Genomic DNA, 14,705 nt, shown 5'->3' on the forward strand with positions numbered 1-14,705 from the left:
AATTTAGTTCTTTCCTCACTTTAATAAGAATTATCTTTTAGATATTCAATCTACATTTTGTAGGTGGTTGTTAGATTTTTAACGTTACTTAAACTATTCCTCTTTAATCTGTGCTCTTTTTATGTAGAAAATGGCTTGATTTGCTTAATTTATGGGTCAATTGTATTTATCTTATTGTGTCTTTAACAGGTAGAGAAAATGCAAGCACTGGTATTAAATGGAAAGCCAGAAAAACTCTAACTCATAGGTGGGAAAGTCAACTGTGGAGAGAGAAAAAGTTTGGCTTAAGAGATCACCTACGTTACAACTTTGTTTATCCTGAAAGTATTCCACGGAAATTTGTTTTCGAACACAAAAATTTTCTTATTCAGCAGTATAATTGTCAGCCTGCAAAATACATAGCACCAGAAGAAAGGCCCCTAAAACTTAGTGATTTTAAGAGTGCCCGAAGTCTTGGACATTTTGAAATAACCATCCTAGGTAAGTCAACTGTTTTTCCCTTTGGATATTATTCATTTAACATATTTTAAATATAGATGATAGTATTTTGCATAAAAAAAAAATGAAGTACCCTCACAAAAAATTAAGCCCAAGGAGCGCTTTTGTTTGGTTCAAACCAAAGGAATAGAGCACTAGTTCTGGAATACATTAAGCTCTAACTGTGGGCTTTTAAACATTGGCAAGTCCTTGGAAAGTATTTGGGGGGGAAAGATTGGGAACCTAGGGAACTTTCCTCATCCCAGACTACTTCTAAAACTGATTCTGTTCTCTGTTAGCCACCACTTTCTTGCCCATATTCTCTGTCTCTTATTCAGAGTATCTGAACCATTGAAAGCTAAAATGTAGGTTAAAGAGAAAAGGGTACTAATCAATAGATGCTCCTATAAACAGAGGTCTGTGTAGCCCTGAAGAAAATAAAATTCTCAAGTAACTCAGGTTGAACAGAAAGAAACTACTGAATAAACATCCCATGTCTGATAAGGGAAATAAGCTAATTTCCTCAGGTTGTTTAAAATTGAGAAGTAGCTACAGAATTTATAGAATTATAAAGGAATCAATACATTTTTATATATTTATTTTAAGTTTGTTTTTAATGGGTGAAAATGTACATAAAAATATTTCTAATATAAAATTTTAGCCAAAATGAACTAATTTCAAAGTCAAGGAAAACATTTTATTTGAATTTGTGTTTTAAAGAAAGATCTTGTTACCTTAAAATGAAAGAATAAGGAAAAATCATTGGCAAATGAATTTAATGCCTAAAAGAAATTGCAATTCATAGATTTTTACATCTGGACTACTGGAATAAATTACCTTGATCTTTATCAAGATTCCTTTTTCTCCTTTACTCTCTCCCACTTCCACTTCCCTACCTTCTTACACATAAATATGTACATACATGTGTATAATCTACGAAAAGTGTGAATTTCTATTCACTCTGTTAGAGAGTCTTACATCTAAATTTCAGATGCTTTTCACTGGAGTGCATTCTTGGTCTTTTGGGGTCAAGTTTATCAGTCTTAGTTTTATATCTAGGAAACAAATATTATAGCAACAATTTCCCTTATATCACAAAAAAGTAACCATGGAAATAATGAGTTCATCTGGAAACACATAAATTGAATATTTTTCTTCTTTTTGACATGTTACTGGTTCATTAAACATCTCAGCTATCTTACAAATAACTGTAAACCTTTGAGGCTTTTGCTATGTACCACATAAAAGCAAGAATCAAATGTGAAGAAGGCAAATTTATTATTCTTCCCAACCACTTCTAATCCATATTAGAATTATACTGTTTTATATCTTGCCTGTTTTCAATGACTTAAGGTGGTTAACAGTGATAAAAGACAGTGAAAAATAAGCCATGTATGGCTAAAACAAAACAGAATATTTAAAAGAAAACAAAAAGTAGGTATTACTGGGTACTTGAAAATAACCAAAATTCTATCAATTGGTAGCAATTTTATGTCTGCTTTCTGGCAAGAAGGGAAAAAAGGGATTTTTTTCCTGATGAGATATTTTAGAGTTTGAAGAAATTTGGATATCTTCTAGTCCTACTTTCTGGCTAGGTTGAAGTCAGGCCATAGAAATTATGTCTCCTTAGTTTTCTATTACAGAGAAAACAAACATATGTAGGAACCCTGTTTATTTCTCTAACAAAACTCTGAATTCTAGTTCTAACCAAAGAACTCACAAATCCTATATAATAAAAGGATAGACGGAGAAACCAAGATGGCGGCATAGGTAAACACCTAAACTGCTGCCTCGCACAACAATTTCAAAACTACAACTAAAAGACAGAACGGACACCATCCAGAACCACAGGAAAGCTGGCTGAGTGAAAATTCTACAACTAGAAGGAAAGAGAAAAGCTCACAGAGAATTGGAGGTACGGCAAAGGGGCTTTGTGCGCGCAGAGAGGAAGGGCGGCTGAGAGCCTGGCTGACTTTCTCTGGCGGAAGGGGGAAGGAAGCCTCCAACCGCACTGAACCCCAGTTCTGACTGCACTGAACCCCAGTTTTGGGCGAACCCCTGGGGACCCACGCTCTTATGGGGGGAGTCTGGACTCTCGGGCGGAGACTCGAGCTGGGAAAGGCAGAAGTCTGAAGGCGCACGCGGGCCAGTGCGCACAAAGGCTGCGGAGGTTGCCACAGGCTTTCCCTAGTGGAAGGGAGTCAGAGGATCCTGACTGCACTGAGCCCCAGTTCTGACTGCAGTGAACCCCAGTTCCAGGCAAGCCCCTGGGACCCACGCTCTTGTGGGGGGAGTCTGGACTCTCGGGCGGAGACTCGGGAGCCGGGGAAGGCGGAGGACTGAAAGTGCGCACGCCGCGCGCGCCAGTGCACACAAAGGCTGCGGAGGTTGCCACAGGCTTTCCCTAGTGGAAGGGAGTCAGAGGATTCTGACTGCACTGAGCCCCAGTTCTGACTGCAGTGAACCCCAGTTCCGGGCGAGCCCCTGGGGACCCACGCTCTTGTGGGGGGAGTCTGGACTCTCGGGCGGAGACTGGGGAGCCGGGGAAGGCGGAGGACTGAAAGCGCACGCACGCGTGCCAGTGCACACAAAGGCTGCGGAGGTTGCCACAGGCTTTCCCAAGTGAAAGGGAGTCAGAGGCTCCTGACGGCACTGAGCCCCAGTTCTGACTGCAGTGAACCCCAGTTCCGGGCGAGCCCCTGGGGACCCACGCTCTTGTGGGGGGAATCTGGACTCTCGGGCGGAGACTCGGGAGCCGGGGAAGGCGGAGGACTGAAAGTGCGCACGCCGCGCGCGCCAGTGCGCACAAAGGCTGCGGAGGTTGCCACAGGCTTTCCCTAGTGGAAGGGAGTCAGAGGATTCTGACTGCACTGAGCCCCAGTTCTGACTGCAGTGAACCCCAGTTCCAGGCGAGCCCCTGGGGACCCACGCTCTTGTGGGGGGAGTCTGGACTCTCGGGCGGAGACTCGAGCTGGGGAAGGCGGAGGACTGAAAGCGCACATGCGCGCAAGGGCAAGGCTGACAGGAAGCCAAGACTGAGACTCCACCCCATCCAAGCTGAGCACAGAGGCTATTGCAATTTGGCAAGTCTAATCCTATAAGGCTGTCTCCAGTACCGAACTTCTCCCAGCATTGACACAGCTGATCCTTACAGCCAACTGGCCTGGAGGTCAATTCTTCCCAGTGATACCAACAACAATAAAGACTTAATTACAACAAGGCTGCACACACAGTCCACAAAGGGGTGCACCAAGAGTGTCCACCTCAGGTTAACTGGGGAAGCAGACCCACTGGGCCATATTGGAAACCTAGCACAAATATCTACCTTACCAACTCAGGGAATCAGTGAAAATGCGGGGTCAAAGAATCAGATCACAAACGAAAGAAATGGAGGAAAACAAACGACTGGATATAGAATTCAAAACCACAGTTATAAGACTTCTTAAGAATATCCTAGAAAAGGCCGATAAATATAACGAGACCCTCGAAGATATGAAAAAGGACCAACTAGAAATTAAACATACACTGACTGAAATAAAAAATATTATACAGAGACCCAGAAACAGAATAGAGGAACACAAGAATCAAGTCAAAGAATTGAAATACAAAGAAGCAAAAAACACTCAACCGAAAAAGCAAAAAGCAAAAAAAAAAATCCAAAAAGTTGAAGATAATGTAAGAAGACTCTGGGACAACTTCAAGTGTACCAACATCAGAATTATGGGGGTGCCAGAAGAAGAGAGAGAGCAAGATACTGAAAACCTATTTGAAGAGATAATGACCAAAAACTTCCCCCACCTGGTGAAAGAAATAGACTTACAAGTCCAGGAAGCCCACAGAACCCCAAACAAAAGGAATCCAAAGAGGACCACACCAAGACACATCATAATTAAAATGCCAAGAGCAAAAGACAAAGAGAGAATCTTAAAAGCAGCAAGAGAAAAATAGTTAATTACCTACAAGGGAGCACCCATACGACTGTCAGCTGACTTCTCAACAGAAACTATGCAGGCCAGATGGGAGTGGCAAGAAATTTTCAAAGTGATGAATAGCAAGAACCTACAAGCAAGATTACTCTACCCAGCAAAGCTATCATTCAGAATTGAAGGTCAGATAAAGAGCTTCACAGATAAGAAAAAGCTGAAGGAGTTCATCACCACCAAACCAGTATTATATGAAATGCTGAAAGGTATTCTTAAAGAAGAGGAAGAAGAAAAAAGTAAAGAGAAAAATTATGAACAACAAATACATATCTATCAACAAGCGAACCTAAAAATCAAGTGAATTAAAAACCTGAGGAACAGAATAATCTGGTGAATATAATAGAATCAGGGGCATAGAAAGGGAGTGGACTGATAATTCTCAGGGGGAAAGGGGTATGGTGGGTTCATGAAGAGAATGGACAAAAATCATACACCTATGGATGAGGACAGTTGGGGGGAGGTAAGGGCAGAAGGTGGGGTGGGAAATGGGTGGAGGGGAGCTATGGGGGGAAAAAGGAGAAATAATTGTAATAATCTGAATAAAGATTTATTTTAAAAAAAATAAAAAAATAAAAGGATAATATCCAAATTGACCCTAAAAGGGGAACAAACAGGAATGACCGATCGCTATGACATGCACTGACCATCCGGGGGCAGACGCTTAATGCAGGAGCTGGCCCCTGGTGATCAGTGTGCTCCCACAGGGGGTGCTCCACTCAGCCACAAGCCAAGCTGATGGCTGTGAGTGCAGTGGCAGTGGCGGGAGCCTCTCCCGCCTCCTCGGCAGCACTAAGGATGTCCGACTGTGGCTCCCGGGCTGCCAGAGGGATGTCTGACTGCCAGCTTAGGCCCAATCCCCGGTGGACATCCCCTGAGGGTTCCTGGACTGTGAGAGTGTACAGGCCAGACTGAGGGACCCCACCCCCCCATCCCCCCCGATCCCGAGTGCACAAATTTTTGTGCACCAGGCATCTAGTGTTATTAATAATATAGAATCTAAATCACCTTAATTTACAGTTTAGGAATCAACTGAAAGTAGTATCAATGACATGCTGATAATAAAGCTACCTTCCTGAAAATATCAGGATTTACAACTTCAGATATTTTCTCAATTTCAAAGCATATTTTCTTTCTTTCACATTTGCAAGTTGGACTGCATCTTATGGTCAATGGATGCATTGAATGCAGTGTTTGCTTTTTATTTAAAACTAGGGGCCCGGTGCATGAAATTCATGCACTGGGGGGGGGGTCCCTCAGTCCAGCCTGGCCCCTCTCACACACTGGGAGCCCTCAGGGGATGTCCTACCCACGGGGAGCGGGCCTAAGCCGCAGTCTGGCCTCCCTTTGTGGGAGGCGACCTGGCTGATCAGGGGAAGGCACCAGCCCCATCACCCTGCTGCTGCAGCCACTGCCAGTCACCGCAGCCACCAAGGTGTTTTCATCAACATGGACTCCAGTCTTTTCATCATGAAAAAATGACAGCTTTCTTTAAGCATTTTCAAGATGTGTCTTTCATAGGATATGACATTTCTTTATTTTTTTTATCCTCACCTGAGGATATGTTTCCATTGATTTTTAGAGAATGTGGAAGAGAAAGGGAAAGACAGAGAGAAACATCAAAGTGAGAGGGACACTTAGATTGGTTGCCTCCTGCATGAGCCCTGACTTGGGCCCCAGCCAGGGAGGAGCCTGCAACCTAGGTACATGCCCTTGATCAGAATCAAACCCGGACCCTGAGGTCGGCAGGCCTAGGCATTATCCACTGAGCCAAACCAGCTAGGGCAGGATATGACATTTCTTAGCCCTCCAGCAGCAGACCTTCGTTTTTTTTCTCCAGGAGTGTGGTGGAAAAACCCTAACTCATCTTTTTGGATTCCTATACCCAAGTTACTAAGAATATTACCAGTGTCATACAGGGAGCTTAGCCAATGAGCGGTCAGAAAAGGTGTTTCCTCTATAGTTCACACCAATCGCCAATCGCCTCCGATTGCCGGCTCCGCCCCTGCCCAGGCCCAAAGCCTCTGGCTGAAGCTTGGGGCCTGGGCAGGGGCCCCCCAGCTCCCTCCAATCACCAGTTCCACCCCTGCCAAGGACTAAAGCCTCGGGGCCTGGGCAGGGGCCCCCCAGCTCCCTCCGATCGCCGGCTCCGCCCCTGCCCAGGAGCCCTCTGGCTCAGGCCCTTCCCAGGTTGCTCAGGACCCATGCGGGGCCTACCTCAGAGTGACCTGGGTGCCGAGAAAGTTCCCGGGACCCAGGCTGCTGGGCACCTGCATATGCAAATTAACCTCCATCTTTGTTGGGTTAATTTGCATACTCACTCTGATTGGCTGTGGTCATAGTGGAGTTACGGTCAATTTACATGTTTGTCTATTATTAGGTATGATACCTATTAGCCCCCAGCAGTTTGGCTCAGTGGATAGAGCATCAGCCTATGGACTGAAGGGTCCCAGGTTCGATTCTGGTCAAGGGCCCATGCCTTGGTTGCAGGCTCGATCCCCAGTAGGGGCCATGCAGGAGGCAGCCAATCAATGATTCTCTCTCATCATTGATGTTTCTATCTCTCTCTCCTCTTCCTTCCTCTTTGAAATCAATAAAATTATATTTAAGAAACTAAGTAAATAAAATAAAATACTAATTAAATTGATGGTATATCTGAGAGTTAAATTTAATCTTAGCATCAAGGAAATAAGACACCAGAATGTGCACGTTTACAAGGGTTTTGCAGCATTGCTAAGATTCATGAGGTAGCTATACTTGTAATACTGAGTTGGAATCCTCAGTAAATTCTAGATAACATGGCTATTTTAGTTTATGAAAACCAAATTTTAGTAATTCCTTGCAAATCTTTAGCCCTTGGTCATATGTTACATTAAAGCTATGGCATTTTGTGTCATTTGCCCATAAAAAGCAAATAATGGACTTGGATTTCTGGATTAATTTACAGCTCAACAGGAAGGACTTTGTTTACACATCATTGGATCATACTAAGTAGTTAAGAATCGTTGTAAGGATGAATAGGAGAGATATTAAGGTCATAGAATCTATAGGACTTACTATGACAAATATCATGGAAGAATGAAAGGGAGGAGTTATGGATAGCTCCCAGGTTTCTGGTTTGGGTAACTAGATAGAATTCATATAGTTTTGCTCTGTGTGTTTACTCTTGCTTCAGCCACAATTGGCTCCTTACTCTGGCCTATACTTTTGGCTACTCCATTCCCTGCCTGAAATACCCTCCTGTTTACTTAAAAGCTATTCATCCTTCAGACCCTTGCCTCTAGGAAGTCTTTTGTCCACCCTAACTGACATTGACCCATGTAAAAAGATGACAGTAATAGGTCAGGATTCAGTTTGGTTGGTCCCCTATAGCTTCTTTTCTACTGCAGCCTCTTATAGCCCTAAGAGTAAGTTATTGACATTTATATATTTGAAGACAGATTGGACCTAGTTATTATGGTGCATACCATACCATACCATAGCATACCATATATCCTTAAGTCCAAATGCAATAAGGGAACCAATAGTCTTCTCATGAATGATGAAAAAGCACTATACAAGTCTTCATTTATGTGACTAGGCCATTCTCTGCATATTAAGATTTTAACCTTCAAGCTTTCATCAGTAGGGAAAATTTTTTGGAATGTTATTTCCAGCAGTGGTGAAAGACTGCACTGAACCGTCTCCTCTTTCAACCAATAGCATGTATTCATAAATGTTTGCACAGCTAAGAGTTTAGGCCACAGTTTTCAAACTGTCTTTTTTTTATCCTCACCTGAGGATAGTGTGGAAAGGAGAGAGGGAGGGAGGGAGGGGAAGAGAGAGAGAGAGAGAGAGAGAGAGAGAGAGAGAGAGAGAGAGAGAGAGATCATCAATGTGAGAGAGACACATCAATTGGCTGCCTCCTGCACATGCCCGGACTCAGCTGGGGAATGAACCTGCAACCCAAGCACATGCCCTTGGCTGGGAATCAAACCCTCAACCCTTCAGTGTGTGGACTGATGCTCCAACCACTGAGCACACTGGCCAGGGCTCAAACTGTCTTTTACAGGTGCGAAGCTATTTGGCATATGTTAGGATCAAATCAGCAACTTGGCCTCATTAGCACCATATACTAACCCACTAAACTTTAATAAAGTGTCGTTTTTCTTTAACAGGTCTGAACCATGAGAGAGCAATTGATGTTGCATTTCTACCCCTGTACTGTCCAGAAGATATCCGAACATCTCAAATAGACACATTATTAGCCTGTATGAATTACAGCTGTGTGTATCCACAGGAAGTAACTGATTCTGAGAGGATGCAAGGTCCAAGAGCCCTTGCAGGTATGACCATCTCAGTGTTCTTTTCATTCAGAAAATAAAATTAGTATTGTAAATAGTCATGTTTTGTAGAATGTGCACCTGAAACCTGTATAATTTTGTTAACCAGTGTCACCCCAATATGTTCAATAAAAAGGAAAAAATATTGTAAACAGTCCTAACCTTAAGATGTTTTTATATAAACCAGAGGTGGGGACCATCTGGTCTGCCAGGCGTATCATTTGGTCTGGCCCTGCCAAGGCAACCACAGGTGGGACACAAAATTCAATAAATCTAGGAGCTTTTTTCATAGCAACAAAATTTTTAAGTTAATCATTTTGTATGGCCTGCAAATGATGTTATAAATATCCAAGTGGCCCTTGGCAGAAAAAAAGGTTCCCCACCCCTGATATAAACAGTTATAGCCCTAACATTTAATATAGTTTGAAGAATTATTTTATAAATGTACCCCAAGACTTATAAGTGAAAATATATATTTAAAATAAAATAGAATGGATTAATGGTTTTTATTCCAGGCAGGCATTAACCATGTTCTCTTACAGCCTTGCCAGTGTTACTCAGTGGTTGAGAGTCCACCTATGAATCAAGAGGTCCCTGGTTTGATTCCCGGTCAGGGCACATGCCTAGGTTTCAGGCTCGATCCCCAGTAGGGGACGTGCATGAGCATCTGGTCGATGTTTCCATCTCTCCATCTCTCTCCCTTCCTCTTTCTCTAAAAAAAAAATTTTTAACTCAAGAGTTTTCTCTTATAATACAATTCTGAATGTAAGTATTGGACCTACTAGTAAGTGGTATATGCACATGGGAGCAATGCAAATTTCTAATCTTCTCTCTTTTTAACTCAGATGAGACAATTTATCCTCTCACCTTATAATTGCCTGAAATTTTAATACCTCCATAGTATAGCATAGTACAATTGTTTTCTCTTATAAATGTTTATTTATTCAAGTGCTATGCAATAAACTCCTTGAGGAGTGCTAGGAGTGTATGTAATTCCAATAGTGAAACCTTTCAACCAACTGTTTAGGCTACTACATAATATGCCAAACATTTCTATATACCAAAATTATTTATATATACCTATAAAATTATGTGTCCATGATTACCTTATTCACTTTCTTTGTCATTTCTATTTCCTAAGCATGTGGTAAAGTTTTTAGAAGGTTTCATTGAGCTTATAAGGATATTACATTTAAAAGATATTTTAAGAAAGCCTTTATTATCTATGGTCTTTCTATGCTGATGAAACTCTTGAGTGTATGTTGTTTTTAAACAAGTCTTATGAGCTGTGCCTGATGATTAAGTAACTTTTGGTATTAATGCTTACTGTAAACTGAACATGAATAGCTAATTTTATGTGATGAGGGTGTTTTATTTTCCCACAGTCTATTTTAGAGATGAATATTAGTTGACATGCAGTATTACTTCCTACATTGCAGCTCCTTAAAATTCCAAAAATTCCAGATTCCTTAATTAGTGCCCTAATATGCACTTTAAATATTTGTACACTTATTTTCTTACTTCATATGATATCCATTTTTGTCACGTTTTCTGTTATATGTATATGTTATTATTGAAGAATATCAAGGCAAAATTCTCAGCTACCTACTAATTTCTAGTGCCAGTATTCTTCAAATAGTCACTAACATAGTCACATGAAAATATCTGGTTAATATTTGGGAGATGAAGGGCAAAAATCACTAGAAAAGTGATAGGGTAATCTAAACTGAGGTGATTTATTTTGTTTTTCATCACATAAGATTATTAATAATATGCCCTGGCCGGGTGGCTCACTTGGTTGGAACATCATCCCACACACTGAAAGGTTTTGGGTTCAATTCCTGGTCAGAGCATATATCTAGGTTGCAGGTTCAATCCCCAGTTGGGGTGCCTGCAGGAGGCAACCAATTGATGTTTCTCTCTCTCTTCCTTCCTTCCTTCCGTCCTTCCTCTCTCAAATCAATGAAAACATATCCTCAGGTGAGGATTAAGATAAAAAAATATTGAAAATATCATGTCAATTTAGCTTTGTGCCATGCACTGTGCCTGAACATTTTTATAAGTTATGACTAACCCTAATAATAAGAACCTTGTAATGTGAACATTATTTTCCTATATTTAAAGTTGATTAGACTGAAAATCAGATTTACTAGCATGGGTAACAGCTAGGACTTGAACTCAGATCTGTCTGATTTAAAACTTTTTCATTCCTTCCATAATTCCAAAGTGAAAAGTCAACCTAAAAGGTAAAAATGGTCAACCCGAAAGGTAAAAATAAGTACAGAATAATGTAATGCAGCGCCTCATAGTATAGCATTGGTGTCATCTTTTTAAACATTTTTTATGAACAAGTTTCTTTTTATTGCCTTGAAAATATGTAGATTTGCATTGCTCCACTATAAAAATTAAAAATAACTAAATATGGCTTTAAAGTACCAGCCCATATCTTGACATTATCGGCAGCATCTATTTGATGTATTCACTGTTATCTGTGGAAGTTATTACATTATACCTTTAATGAATGTGTGTGATGAATTAGAGGGAAGAGGAAGATGAAGGACGGGGTTAATATTGTAAGAAAAAAACATCAGCTTATGTGATATTAAATAAAAGTAAATATTTAATTATTTTACAATACTTATCATCTGCTTTTTATTTTTAGGTGATATTATAAGAGCAGTAACTGAACTGGATAGAGTGCATATCATCTGTATCTTGGATATCTGTAATTTGGGTAACAACAAAGTAGAAGTCTATTTGCATAAAATTTATAGACCAGACAATGCTCCTTAAAATTGGCAAATGGAATTATTACAGATTGTTAAATAGGGCAATGCCTTAATTACATTCTATCATTTTGTTGGTAATTTTGATAACTATTTTTCTGCAAGAATATTACATAAGCTCCCAAGTTAAATAGTTTAATGTTCGTTTTGTATTTGGAGTTAACAGACTTCATTTTAAGTTCATTACTGAACCAGTAATCAGAAAAATTTATGTGTATCAAGAAAATTTATCTTACTTCGATATGACTATTATCTTGACTTTTAATAATTTATGTTCAATGTCTTATTTGTGAATTGTACATTTGTTCTAAAGCCTCAGCATATGGCATCTTGACTTCAGAAGAGTAACTTCATAGCCATTTAACATCCTGCAACTTTTATTCACCTATAGTAGGGAATTTTGAGTTGCTAATTTGAAGATTAAATGCTTCTAAAATGGTCAATCTGCATTTCTTACAACCAAGGTAGTTTCTATCATTTTCAAAAGCACACAATAATTGTTATGGTCTAGTTGCCCCATTCTTTAGTTTAGTCAGCTGTACAATGTGCATGAATTAAATTGTCTTAAGGTTTTTCACTCCCTATTGTGACTTCATATCATTTGAATTTTTAAATGTGTTCACCAGTCTGTTATTTTAAAGCCAGAGGCTACAGTATGTCTAGATTTTTGCTGTATTCAGTTGTAATTTGGATACATGTAATGTGAGCTTAAACAGTGAAATTTTTTATCTCATATTAACATTTTAAGTGCTCATATTCAAACTATAAAACAGTAACTAAGGACATTGATTTTATTCTGGTTGTCTATTATACTTCATCTTAAATGTACTAGTAAATGGCCTTCCACATTTGACATCTATGTGTATCTATGACCAACACGAGTTAAAAATTATTCTGTATCAAGTTGAATCTGATTATAGTTAAGCTATTAATTTGTGGGATTTCCTTCTAGCCCTATTGGTCTGTGACTTCATATGCTATACATTTAAAATGTATTGGGCAGCTCATGAACCTAAAGACAGATGCTGCGGTTTGTCCATAAATGTGTTCGGTCTTTTGTTCTTTATACTTGTGTTTAAATGTTAATTAGAATTGTGACTCCTTCTTGTGGTAAAATTCTTAGTATGTTATTAAAGACGTTAAAAAGCAATAACTTTTTTGGTCACCCATCTTATTTTGAATGGATTTAATTTCTTTCTTCCATATATATTTTTGGTCATGAGAGACCTACATGTACTTACTAAATGAGCCAATGTGATTCTTCCATATGGGTTGAAGATTGTTGTTTTGTCAAACAAAAGCTGGGTTTTTGCATTTAGTTATAATAAACTTTATAAGGCAATTCAATTTTAGTGCCACATAAATGTTGGGGAAGGGAAAAATAATACTTAAGAAGTTATTGACTAAAACCTCAGGCTGAGATTTCAAAACCACACATTTTAACAGGTATAATTTCTGTTCCCATACTGAATGAGAAATATGAACTTTTTTTTAAATTTAGAATTTTTAAAGGCAAATTCCCTGGCAATTTATTTTATATTCTAGTGATATTTCTATCCAAATTTGGAGTTAAACATATGTGTCATTATTTCTGGATGTTGCAAAATTAGATTGCTCCTGTGGCAGTTTCCTAAGAAGAATAGCAAACTATCCACAGAAGAACTTATCTTCAAGTGACAATGGGTTCATTAATTCCAAAGTCAACACAAATATACTACTGTGACATCCCATTCATATTAACAAGCCAATGAGTAAATTATGAAATATTGCATAGTCTACCAGGGACCACAGTCTCTCACTGAAGTTTCTAATGTTATATGGCACATGAGATATACACATTGAAATCCTTTGGTAAACTATTGAAAGAAGAACCTTAGCATATGTCCCCTCGGCCATTCTTATGTCTTTGTTATAAATATATTGCATTCATTTTCATTTTAAGAAAAGGGATTTTAAGAAATGTGAAACCCTTATCTGGTGACACTAATAATATTTGATGTTTTTATCTAGAAACTATGTGGTAATATGGACTGTAGATTATAACCAATTATATTATTACTAGAGGCCCGGTGCACGAAATTTGTGCATGGGGCAGGGGGTGTCCCTCAGCCCAGCCTGCACCCTCTCCAATCTGGGACCCCACAAGGGATGTACAACTGCCCGTTTAGGCCCAATCCAGGTGGGATCGGGCCTAAACGGGCAGTCATACATCCCTCTCACAATCCAGGACTGCTGGCTCCCAACCGCTCGCCTGCCTGCCTGCCTGATTGCCCCTAACTGCTTCTGCCTGCCAGCCTAATCACCCCCTAACTACTCCCCTGCTAGCCTGATTGACACCTAACTGCTCCCCTGCCAGCCTGATTGCCCCTAACTGCCCTCCCTGCAGGCCTGGTCACCCCTAACTGCTCTCCCCTGCAGGCCTGGTCACCCCTAACTGCCCTCCCCTACAGGCCTGGTCACCTCTAACTGCTTTCCCCTGCTGGCCTGGTTGCCCCCAACTACCCTCCCCTGCCAGCCTGGTCGCCCCCAACTACCCTCCCCTGCAGGCCTTGTCCCTCCCAACTGCCCTCCCTTGAAGGCCTGGTTTCCCCCAACTGCCCTCCTCTGCAGGCATGGTCACCCCTAACTGCCCTCCCCTACAGGCCTGGTCACCTCTAACTGCTTTCCCCTGCTGGCCTGGTTGCCCCCAACTACCCTCCCCTGCCAGCCTGGTCGCCCCCAACTACCCGCCCCTGCAGGCCTGGTCCCCCCCAACTGCCCTCCCCTGCAGGCCTGGTCCCTCCCAACTGCCCTCCCCTGCAGGCCTGGTCCCCCCCCATTTGCCCTCCCCTACAGTCCTGGTTCCCCCCAACTGCCCTCCTCTGCCAGCCCAGTCACCCCTAACTGCGCTCCCCTGAAGGCCTGATCGCCCCCAACTGCCCTCCCTTACTGGTCTGGTCCCTCCCAACTGCCCTCCCCTGTAGGCCTAATTGCCCACAACTGCCCTCCCCTGCTGGCCATCTTGTGGTGGCCATCTTGTGTCCACATGGGGGCAGCCATCTTTGACCACATGGGGGCAGCCATCTTGTGTGTTGGAGTGATGGTCAATTTGCATATTATTCTTTTATTAGATAGGATTGAGTTATTTAAATGTTTTATAA

The 14,705-nt window shown here is 41.1% G+C and overlaps 1 protein-coding gene across 1 annotated transcript in view; it reads left to right on the plus strand.

Annotated features, from left to right (window-relative positions):
* The window catches only part of RADX (RPA1 related single stranded DNA binding protein, X-linked), a 78,632-nt gene extending 65,926 nt beyond the window's left edge, over nucleotides 1–12,706 (plus strand). Inside the window, exons 12-14 of the mRNA XM_080652374.1 lie at nucleotides 190–480; nucleotides 8,615–8,782; nucleotides 11,442–12,706. Of these exons, the coding sequence (XP_080508500.1) occupies nucleotides 190–480; nucleotides 8,615–8,782; nucleotides 11,442–11,572 (590 nt within the window). The 3' untranslated portion in view covers nucleotides 11,573–12,706. The remainder of the gene's footprint in view (nucleotides 1–189; nucleotides 481–8,614; nucleotides 8,783–11,441) is intronic.
* The last annotated feature ends 1,999 nt before the right edge of the window (nucleotides 12,707–14,705 follow it).

Source organism: Plecotus auritus, assembly GCF_963455305.1.
Source record: "Plecotus auritus genome assembly, chromosome: X".
In the NCBI taxonomy this organism is placed as follows: domain Eukaryota; kingdom Metazoa; phylum Chordata; class Mammalia; order Chiroptera; family Vespertilionidae; genus Plecotus; species Plecotus auritus.